The sequence below is a fragment of the Protopterus annectens genome, chromosome 11.part0 (genome assembly GCF_019279795.1).
Source record: "Protopterus annectens isolate FY-2018-M chromosome 11.part0, PAN1.0, whole genome shotgun sequence".
Classification (NCBI taxonomy): Eukaryota; Metazoa; Chordata; order Ceratodontiformes; family Protopteridae; genus Protopterus; species Protopterus annectens.
The window spans coordinates 339,712,240-339,727,057 of NC_056745.1; the positions used below are offsets into that span (position 1 = coordinate 339,712,240).

At 40.1% G+C, this 14,818-nt stretch overlaps 1 protein-coding gene across 3 annotated transcripts in view; it reads left to right on the plus strand.

Annotated features, from left to right (window-relative positions):
- Positions 1–14,818, plus strand: part of NT5DC3 (5'-nucleotidase domain containing 3) — a 968,426-nt gene that overhangs the window by 110,025 nt on the left and 843,583 nt on the right. For all 3 annotated transcript variants that reach the window (XM_044087848.1, XM_044087849.1, XM_044087847.1), the window contains exon 2: positions 4,921–5,108. In XM_044087848.1, the coding sequence (XP_043943783.1) occupies positions 4,921–5,108 (188 nt within the window). The remainder of the gene's footprint in view (positions 1–4,920; positions 5,109–14,818) is intronic.

Here is a 14,818-nt window from a genome sequence, read left to right on the forward strand (position 1 = left end):
TCAAAAAGTTCAGAGAGTTCAAGAGGCAGTTTCTCCCTTTAACAAAGCCAGACTGGGTTGGGTCAGGTGTTTAAAGGTCTCCTATATCTTTGTTGATAAGGTCCATGATTATTCTTTCCATAGCCTTGCAGATTAGGCTGGTCAGGCTTATGAGTCTATAGTTCCCAGGGTCTGTGGAAGTGCGTCCTTTATGTAACTGGATGACAGCTGCTATTTTCCATTCAGCAGGTATAAAACTGGTGCTTAGACTGTGGTTAAGAAGAGTACCGAGAGATGCAGCTAGTTCCTGCTTTAATCCATTTAGAATTTAGTCTGGGATATTATCAGGTCCTGTACAGGCTGTGTTTTTGACTTCGGAGAGAGCTTTTATGGCCTGACTTGGAGATACTAGGTGGAGAGCAGGTGGTAGGGATGCTTTGGAGGATATGTGGTGGGCACAGTGGGGAGAAGTTTGCACTGAACCTGTCAGCTTGCAGGTTGGTTATTTCTGTGGGTTCAGTATATGCGGTGCCATTAACAACCAGGTCTGTGCAGATCTGGATTTTTTCTTTAAGGTTACTCATGTAGCTAAAGAAGGCCTTATGGTTATCCTTAGCGAAGGAGGCTAATTTGGATTATAGCTAGCTTTAGAATGCCTTATGAGGTGTCTTATTTGCTTGTTTAAGCTGAGGAGGGAATGCTTCCAATCCAGAGACCGTTCCTTCCTGCTCTTGGACAGCAATTTCTTTCTTTTATTGTATAACCTGTTAATGGCAGATATCCACCAGGCAGGCTTGTTCTTTCTTGAGGATCTTGTTTTGATCCTATCAGGTATGAGTGAGTCAGTACATTTGTATACTGTAGATGTTTATATAAGGCGTTAGTGTAAATCTCAGTATAAGTGTCCATGCCATCAGTGAGGACAGGGGCTAGAAGCTATTAATGCCATCACGTATTAGGTTGTAATTAGCTTTGGAGAAGTTTTTTAGTCTAGTTGCTGCTAATGGGGGGGGGGGGGTCAAATGTTATTGTTGCTTCTAATGAGACTGATTTATGATCAGACCTCACTAGGGAGGGCTGCACACATGGGTGGTGCAGTGGTCTTCCATGTTAGTGAGCACCATATCCAGAATGTTTGGGCCCCTTGTGGAGGTGTCAACCAACTGGTCCATGGCATCGGAGTTGATAAAGTCCAAGAACCTTTAGGCAAGTGTGTTTGTACATGTATAATTTACCCAGTCTATGGATGAGTACTTAAAGTCACCTAAAACTAGGGTGTTTGGTTGTATCTTGAGCGACTCAATTTTCTCCAAGTATGCAGTGTGGGTATCCTGGTTCATGGAGAGGTCCTGTAACTGGCAATAACTTGAAGAGGGGGATTTTACCTACAGTCAATTGTACCTGGAGTAGTTCAAGGGATTTGTTTTGTTTAACCAATCTAGAGGTGCATTTATCTTTGATTATTGATACTCTACCTCCTTTAGTTCTCACACTTTTAGTTTGTGGTCTGAATGTGTGGAAAGCATTATAACCTGGTATGGCTGGGGTGTTTTCCATGGCCATAAACCAAGTCTCTGTGACCGCACAGATGTCAACATCTTCTAAGGTGAAGACTGCTTTCACTGAGTGCAGTTTTAAGTTCAGACTCCTAGCGTTTAGCAGGATAAACTTGAAGTTGCTTTTTGAAGATATTTTTATGTTGGAAATTTTGTTGTTGTGACATTGCCTAAAAAAGGCACTAATGGGAGGCAAAAGCCTGAACTAGTAACCAAAATCCCAGAGGTGACAGATGAAGACTGTCTCTGGCAGAACAGTGTGGTCTACCTACCATGTCATCCCAGGCTAACAGGTACTGGATCCCCTTAGAATGAGATCAGAAATTAAGCCAATGGTTGAAGTCAATCATTTTTTGTTTATACTGTGGTATCATTTTAGGTGAAGTTAGTATGCTGTTGATGGCTATGGACATACCTGCCTGAGACACATATTCAGAGAGCTCAGTCATGTCTCTCTTCATATAGTCCAGTGAGGTACGTCTCAAGTCATTCACGCCAACTTGATCTATGATGAAGCCATAATGGCACTTGTTGTGGAGAGACTTTAGTGCATGTGTGATCTGGCAGTTCCTGGCACCCAATAGACAGCTGACCGTAACCTTCTCCTTGTCCAGGCTGGTGAGTGGGACATCTGTGTTTCTCACTATAGAGTCGCCTATGACCAGAAAATTTGGTTTAGATGTGCTTCGCCTTAGGGATTTGTTTAGTGAGGCACTTGTGCTTGTGGTTTTATATGAATTGAGTGCTGTAGGTACTGTATTAAGTGTAACATGTTTGCATTTCAGAGGTCGCTGGTATTTAGCCAAATTTCTGATGGTTTATGTGTTGAGAATGTGGTTTGTGCAGGAGGTGTAGTATATGGGCTGACAACCTGTTCAGCGTCACAGTTTTGTTAAGGAGAGAGCAAGGATTCCAAATTCTTAGTATATCTGCAGCTGTCGTAAATTGACTTGAGTGGGTTAGGAGTAATGGGTTGTCAGTGTACATGAGGCAATTGGTGCACTGCCTCAGGATACCCATGTCAATCAGGCTGGCAGGAGAAATGGATGAGAACTGATCATCCATAATACAGGTGTAAATTTGCTTACTTTAGTGAGGAAGGATGTGGTTTAATTGGGGGCTTAATGCTAGGTCTATACTGTTGGGGCTGTCAAGGGGTACGAGACTACTAGGGATTAGAAGATTTCAGTTAGTGGCAAATGCTGTAGAGAGCTCAGCTAAGGTGCTGTCCAAGCAGCTAAGCAAAATTTAAGGGACTCCTCAGTTGCACAAAGGTGTGCTACATGCAAACAGATGCCTCGGATTGCTTAGATGAAGATAGTAGAGCAGTGGCTGGTCACCAAACTCTGTGGAGCTGGGTTAAAACAGGCACAAACCAGCACAAACATGGGCTTATATAGCAACTGTGAGAACCCTTTTTTAAAACAAGTTAAGCAATTTTCAGACAAGCTGGCCAATGGAAATAATCTATACTGAGCCTTATTCCAACAATCTCCAGTCAGATTGATCCTTTGCTACACTTTTCAGCCACAAGGGTGCAAGGGGCCCTCTTAATTTAAGATGGCTGATTTTAGTGCTCAGATAATGCCAAACGGTCTAGATTCAGCAAATCTGAATCTAGCCTATGCTATAAAATATACAAGTACTAGAAAATACAAAGTGCAGGAAAAACTGTTTTCAAATAGCAAACAGTTGAAACAGTGAAACAGCAACACAGTTAGAATGGCTAAAAACAGTTAAAAGTAGGCAACAATTCAGTAATACGCAGTTTAAAAGGGGAGTACAGTGAATAAAAATGTATTGGATTTTGTTTGGATTCACTCCAGAGATCAGAGAGAACATACCAATCTTAGAGCAGCTCCTGTAAACCTCCTGTAAACTGAGCACAGGCCCTCGCAAACATGCTGGCTAAATACAAGCCAAGTTAAGCAATTTTCAAACAAGTTGGCCAGTGGAAATGCTCAATACTCAGCCCTTTTTCAACAATCTCTGAGTAGTTTAGTTTGGCTATTTTTGTGTTATTACTTGAGGTAATATGAAATGTTGCTGGTTAAGATGTTTTGGAGAAAATAGCATACTTTTTTTTTTGGTCATTAAGCATAAAGTTAAATTTTTTAACCATAGTTCAATGTCAGTAAAAGATTTTTGTGTGATTTCCTGTCATTTTGTTATGGATGGGGCAGAGAGATAAGGGTTGACTTGTCAGTGTCTAGTACGAGATGTAAGTATTGCAGCAGTATGACATTTATTTATGAAATTTATTAAACGGAAGGGGGATGAGTATTGACCCCTTGGGGTACACTAACCGAGACTGGTTGAAATGGTGAAAGGTTTTGTTGCCATTTAGTTGCCTGCTGATGATTGCATAAATAACTGTGAAACTAAGAGAGGGAGAGGTAAGTGAAACCTAGTGTTGCAAGTTCAGAGAGGAGCTTTTAGTGGGACACTGCGTCAAATGTTTTGGAACTGTTGCAGTAGCGTAGCTAGGGTGGGTCAAGAGGGGCAACTGCCCTTGGGTGCAGTGTTGAGAGGTGTGTTCAGCCTATCCCAATCAGTAATGCAGTACTGGCTTTTACTTTAGTGCTCCTTGTGTGGCCTAAACTGTAGCAACTGCTTGTTACATTGTAGTAAGCAGTTTGCTACAATTTAAAAGTAAAAAAAAAATTGTTTTTTTAACTAAAACCTGAGTGCTGTAGTACTCTGTGCAGCTAGGGTATAAACTGTTTGCTACAGTTTTAAAAAAAATTTTACATTTAAACATGAGCGCCGTAGTGCTCAGTACAGGCAGGGTATAAACTGCAGCAGTTGTTTGCTACATTTGTCGCAAGCAGTTTGCTACAGTTTAAATAAAATAAATGTTTTAACTGAAACATGAGAGCTTTAGTGTTTCATGCAGGTAGTGTATAAACTATATGTTTGCTACAATTTAAAAGAAGAAATAACTTTTTTTAATTAAGTATGTTGAAGGAGGGTTGGGGGCAGGGCACGGACACAGAACCTGAATAGCAGGTGCATGCCATTCATCTGGCCACCTGGTTGGTATGACAGTAGAATAAACATCTGTTTTTTGCTCTTCAATGGAAGAACTGTGTGTGTGGGGAGCAAATCTAATGTTGCAATCAATTTATGACAATGAATCTTCAAAACTTATATATACCAACTCATTGATCACTCAGTAGGGGGGAGAAGTGCAAACTCCATTAACATTGAACATGGCTTTTAGCAAATTACTTTGTTGTATTGACACTTGCTGAAGGTGTATTTGTATGTTTTCTTTGTGGCATTAACATTTTTCATTGGTTAATGATTATGTCTTTAGATAAGGCAAGTTTAAACATGCTGTGTGATTTAATTCTTAGTCTTATTTCTGCTTCTTACTTACCAGGCCTAATACCATCTGTCATGACCAGCTTCTACCAGAACCCAGATGCCATCTTTGCCAACAACGAGACTAGTCTGGCTGACATAGAAATCTATGGCTTTGATTACGATTATACATTGGCATTTTACTCCAGCCACTTACATACGTTCATATTTAACACTGCTCGGGACCTTCTAATTGACGAACATAGGGTAAGATCAAAATTCTTTAAAAGTGCTAACTACGCCATTAGTATTTTACAGGTATTTATTGTAAGGTATTCATGTTATTAGCTTTAGGAGCTCGACAAGTGTAGTCATTTAACAAAAAAAAAAAAATTACCAGAGTGCCTCTAGTGTATTTTTCTTCTGTGAGAGGAATGGCATTGCACCAAAATTAAATTTACTTGACACACTCACGATGGTGTTTCTATATAGCTTACTTTTCTGTATTGAAAATGTTTGTTTTGAAATGCAGAAATGTACATAAAGTAAAGATTCTCATATGACTGAAAAAAAAAGAAAATTATTTGTTGAAGTTGAATGTGAGGTGTTTGAAGGCAGTAACTTGTTTGAGTTCCATACATTTGTCATTGTATGTATATATGTTTTGAATATTTGTTGATTGTGTATAGAGGCAATTGTCAACGGACATCCTTCTGCTGTGAATGATGAGTTGTTTTAGTCTGCAAACCACTGTTATGTATATATAGAAGAAGGTTCTAGAATGGGAAGTCAGGTGGCATAGGTGAGATATTTATGACTTTGGCAGCAGATCGTAGAAAGTTGACAGGGAAATAGACTGAAACGCAATTTATAGAACTGATGAACACCATGGGACCCAGATTCAAAGTTAGCAAATTTCAGTTATTTGTTCATATGCTGTTTAATAGTCTGACTGTTTTATCTTGCTGAGCTGTGCCTCATACTTAGGTGCTGCATTATTTATTTAAGTTTGTTAACGTTGTTGTTGATTTGGTCAAAAGCCCTTTTTCAGTCAGGACCTGGGCCATAAAGGAAAGACAGTGCATTCAAAGAAAGAGTAAGCAAAAATAATTAACAACATGGTCAACAAAGTTGTTGAAAGAAGCCTGTAAAAGTAGTACAGTAAAAGAATGAGTTAAGAAATTAAAAGAACTCATGCAGTAAGTAACATTGTAGTGCATGGTGTGCCATGATTATCTTCCAATACCGGAGGAAAAAGACAAAGTAGTTAAGTACTTCTGTAGCAGGTGACGACACAATCTTAACAATGGTTAAACACCCCCACTAAAGTGCTGTTACGATTGGGTCTTTTGCTTGAAACTAACACTGGACAGTACTGGATTGCAATCGACAACAGCAGAGCTTTATTTCTGCCTGCTATCTATGCCAGTAATCTGTTCCTGACTTTCTCTCAGCATCTTTCCCTGACCCAAGACATGTGTTGCTGTCTATTTGACAGTGCTTGCTAAGTGCTTTATGACTTTGAAAACTTTTAAAACACTTTGAGTTTTTTTCCTTCTGTAGATAGTAGTACATGGAGCAGATACATCTCTATGCACTACTATGCACTACAAAGAATTATAATCAGGTGTCTGATCCTAACCTATTATTATGTGTCCTTGACATGGATTCTAAGATTCACCAATCAAGCTGTGAATTTCTTGAACACATAATATTACAGTTACACCAATCAAGCTGTGAATTTCTTGAACACATAATATTACAGTTACAATCAGAAACCCGATCATAATCTTCTTTATTATATTTGGAGTAGAAATGGGGGGGGGGGGCAATAATTCATAATTATCCTATATCAGTGAGACGGGTACTTGCTTGTTAAGTTGAAGTTTGAATTGTTTGTGGAATTGTGGCAGGTCAGTTACATTTCAAGCTCTGAGTGGGAAGGAATTCCACGTGGAAGATGCAATTTTGGAGAAATCTTTTTCTACGATGTCTCAATTGGAGGGGGTGGTCTAGTGTGTTGTAAAGCATCATGCTTCCATAAAGAGTAGTCAGTAGAATGTATTAGCAGTTTAAAGTTGGGCAGTAGGATTCATGTAAAAGTTTGTAGATTAGGGATCTAAAGGAAGTTCTTGCTATGACAGGATGTGCATTTGCTGTTTTGATAGAAATAAAGCAGTGCTTATTTACTGTATAACTGCATTGTTTAGCCTGATTTAACTCCCCACAAAAAATTCTATCTTGTTTGCTAAATTCCTACCTTTTCTAACTAGAATAGTCCAGTTTCCAGGCTTTGCTGGTTTCAGGACTTTAGTTTCTGTGTTCAGAGCTATTCAGACCTTGCTGTGGTAGAGGGAGGTCCTACTACTTACCAGTGAGAGTGGGAGCATTGTACTGCCTATCTAACACTAGAGGAATGGTTTCCAGCTCTGAAATTGCAGTTTTATTGGCCATTTTGGACTGATTTCTATCCCTTTCAACTTTCTGGCATTTGCACACTGTGCAGCACTGCAGGGCTAAGTTTAAACTATTCCCGGTGCCAGAAAGTCTGCTCTTTGATTTTTCCTTTAGAACTAGCTAGTTTATCAGCAGCAGCACTAAAATCTGTATACCTGTGACTACCACTTGCTGTAAAATTCGCTAAAAAACAGTAGGAAGCCTTAATTTGTTACAAGAACTCACCTTTCCTTGGTAATAAGAAGAAAATAGTCGTAGGTACTAGACAGCCTACAATTGCAAGTACCTTGCCAAAAAGTAAGGGAAAACCGCTCCTGTACTACACAAAGAAAGCACCTAACCAGGCATGTCCAAGTGTCAGCTTCCAGTGATTTCTCCTGTCCACCTGGTGAATCTGGGCATACTGGGGCAATGCAGCAATTTTCTCATGTACACAGACAACCCTCTCCTACTACCAGCAAACACTACAACCTGTGAGAGATGCACTTACATAGCCAAACTGGAAGCAAAGCTCTCTCCAGCCATGACTGTGCTAGACAGGCAAGAGGAGAAGGTTAACACCCACACAACACTTCAAACACAAAGTCTTTCAAAACCCAAACATAACACCACAAAACCCACATATGCAGAGGGTCTTAACATTAACATGCCCAAGCAACAAGGACCTCCAAAAGTGAAAAGCAAACAAACACCACCCCCAAACACAACTAAAGCATCACATAGCTCACAACACCAGTGTGCCACCCAATAACAGCAGCCCCTAAGCCAAGACAACGTACCCAACACTTTAGTCATAGGTGACTCTATAGTCAGGCACACTGATGTCCCACTCATCAGGCTGAACAAGGAGAAAATTACACTTAATTGCCTGTTGGGTGCTAAGATCCGCCACATAACGCATGCACTCAAGTCACTCCACAACAGGTACAAATATGACTGTCATTGTCTGTGTTGGAGTGAATGACTTGAAATGTACCACCCTGGACTACATGAAAAGAGACACGGAAGAGCTCTCAGATAATGTAGCCCAGGTAGGTATGACCCTAGCCTTGAGTAGCATCCTGCCATCTCCCAGAATGATACCACAGTATAAGGACAAAATGATTTACTCCAATAATTGGCTAAGCTTCTGGTGTCATTCAAAGGGGATCCAGTATCTGTCTGTCTGGGACAACATGATCAACAAACCACGATACTTTGCAAGAAATGGTTTGCACCTGTCGCCCCTGGGATTCAGGTTACTGGCTAAGGCTTTTGCCACCCCTATTATGCCTTTTTTAGGCAAAGTTCAAAGGACAAAACTATCACCGTAAAGGGTACAAGCAAGCAAAATCTGAAGGTAATGCTACCCAATACTAGAAGTCTAAATCTCAAGATGCACTCTCTTGAGGCTGTCCTAAAAATGGTGAACATTGATGTCTCTGCAGTAACTAACTGAGACCTGGTTCAAAGCTCCAGAGAACACCCCTGCAATACCAGGCTACAACTCATACCACACTTTTCGGCCACCAAACCAGGACCAAAACACTAAAGGTGAAGGAGTGTCCATATTCACCAAAGATATTCATACCTCCAGGCTGGTTGTCCAACACAATGCGTCTGAAATTCTCCAGGTCCAACTAACACTAGGTAAGACTGCAATACAAATTGTAGTTTGCTACAGATCCCCCACCATGCCCCAAGATTCTCACTACACCTTTCTAAACATACTGGAAAATATTAAGATATAACCAAACACCTTAATACTGGGTAATTTCAAGTACCCTGCCATTAACTGGGAAAACTACTACTGTACCAACACTTTTGTTCAACGGTTCTTGGAGTTCATAAATTCCAGTGCCTTAGAGCAACTAATTCATAGTCCCACCAGGGGTACCAATATTCTACACCTGGTCATTACCAACATGGGAGATCGATGCTCCACACCAGTCGTCACCCCCTCGTTGGTCAGATCAGACCATAAGCTAATCATCCTTGACATCCACATCCCACCCCCTTTAAGGAAACCTCTGTAAACAAACTTCTACAATGCCAGCTTCTCAAGTCAGAAGTAACAAACTTCATGACACCCATGCAGATGGGAACTGGAAGTTCAACTGCTGAATCCTACACTAAGGTGCTGTATGAGCACATTCACTCATGCATGGACTGACCCATCCCAAATAGAACCAAGACACTGTCCTCTAAAAAAAGGAAGCCAATCTGGTGGCCCCCTGCCATAAGCAAGCTGTACTACAGAAGGAAGAAACTGTTGAAGAAAAGAAGAAAAACCCCAAGATTCAAAAAACTCCCTCATCAGCCTCAGTAGAAATCTGAGATCCCTCATAAAATCTTCCAAAGCTAGGTACGAAAACAAAATTACCAAAGATTCCAAAGACAACCGCAAGGCATTCTATAGCTATGTCAAGAATCTAAATGGCAATAGTCAGATCTGCTCTGAGCTACAGCAGAAAGGCACTAGATATACTGGTCCCAAGGATATTGCCAATATCCTGGCACATAAATTCAGCGCCAACTTCACCCCCCTCTCACCCCTGAAAGAATGCCAAATTTCAGTAATCATGGCCGCTCAGGTAAAAACTGCACTCTCCAAAGCCAGGAATACAGCATCCATGGGACCAGACGACATCCTGACCTGTGTACAGTATGAACTACAAAATGAACTGGCACCTCACCTATGTGTCATGTTTAATCATAGCCTCGCCTCAGGCTTCATGTCCACAGAGTGGTGCACAGTTGCGGTCATCCCACTCCACAAGGGGGTATCCACTTTGGATCCCAGGAACTACCGTTCCATTAGTCTGACGAGCCTGATCTGCAAGGCCATGCAACATATTATCTTGGAACTTATAAACAAAGACATTGGCAACCTTCAAACACTGGACCCCACCCAGTTTGGGTTCGTGAAGGGCTGATCTTGCCTCCTGAACCTGATCGAATTCTTTGAATCAGTGTCCAGAGCCGTGGACGAGGGTAAGGTGGTTCACACAGCCTACATGGACCTCGCCAAGGCTTTCGACACTATCCCCCCTCTGAAATCATAGATAAACTTACGAAGTTGGGCATTAATCCCTACATCACTTGATGGGTTGCAAACTGGCTTACTGACACAACACACACTGTAAAAGTAGCTGACTCCAAATTCAGCTCCAGACAAGTGACAAGTGGTGTACCACAGGGTTCTGTCCTGGGACCACTCTTATTTGACATCTACTTCTTTGAAGTACAGGCCAAAACTAAGGGACTCTGGCTTGCAAAGTTCGCAGATGACTGCAAGCTGAGAGCCATTATTGAATCCCCAAATTATGTGGATATACTACAGAAGGGCCTTACCGACGATGCCTGGTGCCATAGCAAAGATTTTATACATTCATTACAATCTTTATTCATTTCTTGATTACTTTTGATTACTGTTTAAGTTTTTACAGTACAGTGATATTCTTAACTCTTTAACCATATCAGCAGTTTCCTCAGTGATCCTGCATTCTCAGCATTATACAGAACACAGAACATTGCAGCCGCAGATTGATCAACATTATTCCCCTTACAACATTTTGAGATTAAACATATTTCATTCTGTTTCCACCGTTTTATCATACAACATTTTGTATTTTATTTTATTTTATACAATCCCAGATTTCCAGAAACCTTATAAATCAGATACATAGCATTTTGTAAAGCATTTAGAGATAACGATATTGAATACTTTTTTATTAAGCAATATGGTAAGCATATTGATATGCTGTCAAAAATACCAAAACAGCATGTAAACAGTACATCAACACAGTTGAACACAGAACCCCCAGCTTCCAAAAAAGGCAGTCAAGGGTTTTGAATCATTTCAATAGCCAGTTCAAAAAAACTTGCTGAAAAATTTTTCCCCAGGGTTCTCCTCAGTTAAAAAGCTATAATCACCAACCTCTGGTTCTCATCAGCATTAATCTTCGGCCCGCTCAGTCAATTCTAGCAATAAACACTCATAGTCTCTCATTACTCAGACAGTTTTTTCTTTTTTCAGTTCTCATCAAGGGGTTACATCCCATACGCTAAGTAAAACCCTCAAAACCACATCGCCAGCTACCACGGTATAGGTCCATATCCTGGAGAGTCCTCATGTGCATTCTCATGGTCCATTGCCAATCATAACCGGCGATGTATCAATGTTACTTTTTTTGATCTTGATGCATTTAATAAGTATTTATTTCAGATTTATGTAGGTTTAGTGTGATATGCAATTGATATTTATATCGCCTGCCAAAACACCTTCCTTCCTGGTAATTTATCCATGATGCATATGCTACCTACCACAAAACAACAAATAACAAATTTATAGCGACCATTTAATTATTAACCAATCCCAACAGGTTTCTTTAGCCCCTCTTAAATACAATCAATATACATACAGCATTTTTCAACCGAAACTATTAACATTATATTTACATTCTTTTTATAGCTCAAAACTTGGTTCATCACTGCCTTTCTATCACACTGTTTTGAACTATTATCAAATTTACATTGGCTCAGCCCCCCCCCACCTTTTCCTTTTTCCTAGCATTTTTTCAAAACACATTTTCCATTTTTGCATGCTCATGAAATTCTTTGTGGTACTTCTCTCCCAAAACACAGAATGTAATTAAGCAAACTATGTCAAGAGTCATTTCCCTAACCCACCTTAACTGTGTATATTATTTGAAACCACACTACCCAACAATTTGAGAGCAGGTGCTGTCTCTAGACATTCATTGGGCTTGATATATGCATTAGTTTGGATGCCATTTGTGTGTTTGTCTCTTTTGAATGGCACTGTGTTGTAAAAAACAAAAATTTTACAATTAAAAATAAAAAACATTCAATACACAATAATAATCGTTATAAACAATGAAACCATTGCAATTTATTGTTTTTTCTTATTGTACTATCCTCTTGTTTACTGCTAGCTGTTTGTTTTTTTCTCAGGGGAATTCAATTTTTTCTAACTTAAAATGTTTTTAATGTGGTAGAGGTGGATCCAGAGACCCTTTCTTTAATCCGAACTGCTCCATTGGCATTTGTTTTGTCAGCCTTTTAACCCTGAACAACTGGAAATGTTTAATTCATGTTATATTGGTTAGCATTTTGTGGCATTTCTTCCTGCGACCCTCCTCCCCCTCGGCAACAAGTTGATTTTTACCGGGATCTTAGCTGTGCAAACATTCAACAACCTCAATGGGGTCCGGTGCTTGGTTTGAGGTTGTGGTTGTGAACCCTGGGGGAGAGAGGTACAGAGGGTAATCCAAAAACTGATGTGATGTCGCTTACAGTTTTCTTCAACCTTTAAAGAATAATGCCGTTATGCACCTCCACCAACTGTGGGTGGTGGTGGGTGGTAATTTTGTCAATCATTCAATTCAATTTGGGTAGACAGTTTCTCTATGATCTGACTGACAAATAAAATGTTGTCAGTGTAGCGAGTAGGTAAGTGCAAAAAGAAGTGGCGAGTGCATGACGATGTAAAATCCCAAGCACTGAATGAGCATCGGATGTGTCACGGAAAAGCGAAACCAAAATCAGTATGCATCTACTATATTACTAACACAAACTTCTTAGTGTCGGGTAGTTGTGCCGGGTCAATTGGCGATATTATATTGAAAAGGATAGGGGTGTTGGAAATGATGCGAACTACTCTGACCCCTCCCTCTGAGTATTTAGCACACTATACGGGACATAGACAATTAGATGGTCAGGGTTCGTGGGTTCGAGCCCCACGGGAATCGCTAAAGTTTTGTTTTTTTTACTCTTTCTTTTTTCTTTCAAAAGACACAGAACACCACAAAAAGCTTGTAAAGTAAAAAATTTTAATTTTACATGCATGGAGATCTGCATATGATATAATATGCCAGCAATCTGGTTACTTGTTTTTTATATAGACTTATAGAGACCCTCCTACACATTGCGTACATACACACACAGAACATTCATTAAATGAATTTTGATTTTTTTTTTTTTTACCCCCCAGTACCAGTTATATTTGCACATTAACTTTATCATCAGTTTTAAGATTAACTCCTGCATTCCTCAGTGATCAACATTTTCCAGAACATTTAATACAAAACATGTTGACTTCAGTATTTTTCCACAATAGCCATGGGCTCAAGCTAAATGCCAAAAAATGTATAGTTGTCCCCTTTGGGAAAAACCACATACATGTGAACTACCACATAGGTGGCAGTACACCAAACACCGAAAGTGTGATGAGACCTAGGAACACAGGTGGGCAGTGGTCTCACCTTTGATAACCACATAGCCACAACTGTTAGAAAATCCTTCTACATGGCACACCTCATCACTAAGGGCTTTTCATCCAGAAAAAAGGAGGATATTGTCCCTCTGTACTCATCCCTCATTAGACCCATTATAGAATAAAATGCCCCATTTGGTATGTACCTCACAAGACATCTGCAACAACTAGAAAGGCTGCAGAAATACCTCACAAAAAAATCACAGGCCTAAAGCAGTTGCCTTATGCTGACCATCTAAAGAAACTCCAGCTATACTCTGTCGCATATCGCCTACTAAGAGACGATTTCTGCCTAACATACAAGGCCATGTCAAACCCAGTGTTGTTGGACATGCTACAATTAAAGAAATTCCAATCCCTCCAAGCCACACGTTCCAGGGATCTTAACCTTGTCATCACGATGAATAGAACATGCTGGGGGATAGGTTCCTGACCCAGAGACTCCCCAGACTCTGGAATAGACTGCCCATACATGTCAGGTAGAGTGCCTCAATGGCCCTCGTCAAGAGGAACCTTGATGATTGGATGGGACATGGGATCACATCAGTATCCCTGCTAGACAGGAGTCCAGGAAAGTAAATATTTGTGGGAAGCAATAGCCAGGGAATTGTTATGGCTAGGCTTGTATAGGCCCTAGGGCTGATAGCCTAGTAACTACCTATGAGCCTATGCTCATGAATTTGTGGTAAATGAATAAACCTAAGGATTATATATTTTTTTTTTAAATAGGGAAGTGTTCAAGGAGGAGCCAAGGGCAGCACTGTATAATGTATATTCTAATCTGGGAGCCAACACATTTCTGGCCTCAGGTATTAAGAGATGTGAGAGTTTGTAGAATGTTGGAGACTGTTTTAAGTTGGTTTAGCACCTGTTGAGATTGTTTTTCAATGTTGGAGTGGAAGGTACAGAGTTTGATCAGTTAATATGCATACCTAGTTATCTTTGCTGTTGTACTAAGGCTAGAGGTAATCCTTTTAGCATAGGAAGAAGAGCACAGTGGAGTTTTATAGCCGAGCAGCGTAATATGACATTTTTAATATTAATTATCAGTTTATTACATGATAACCAATTCCATAGCATCATGAAATCAGTTTGGAGAAGCTTTTGAACTGATGAGACATCTTTATCAATATATGTAAAAATAATGTCATGTGCATAAAATGATAGGCTGTGTTGATTGGCTCAAAGTCAGCGGAATGTTAATAATTAATAAAACGTAAAGAAGGCAGAGGCTAGATTATGA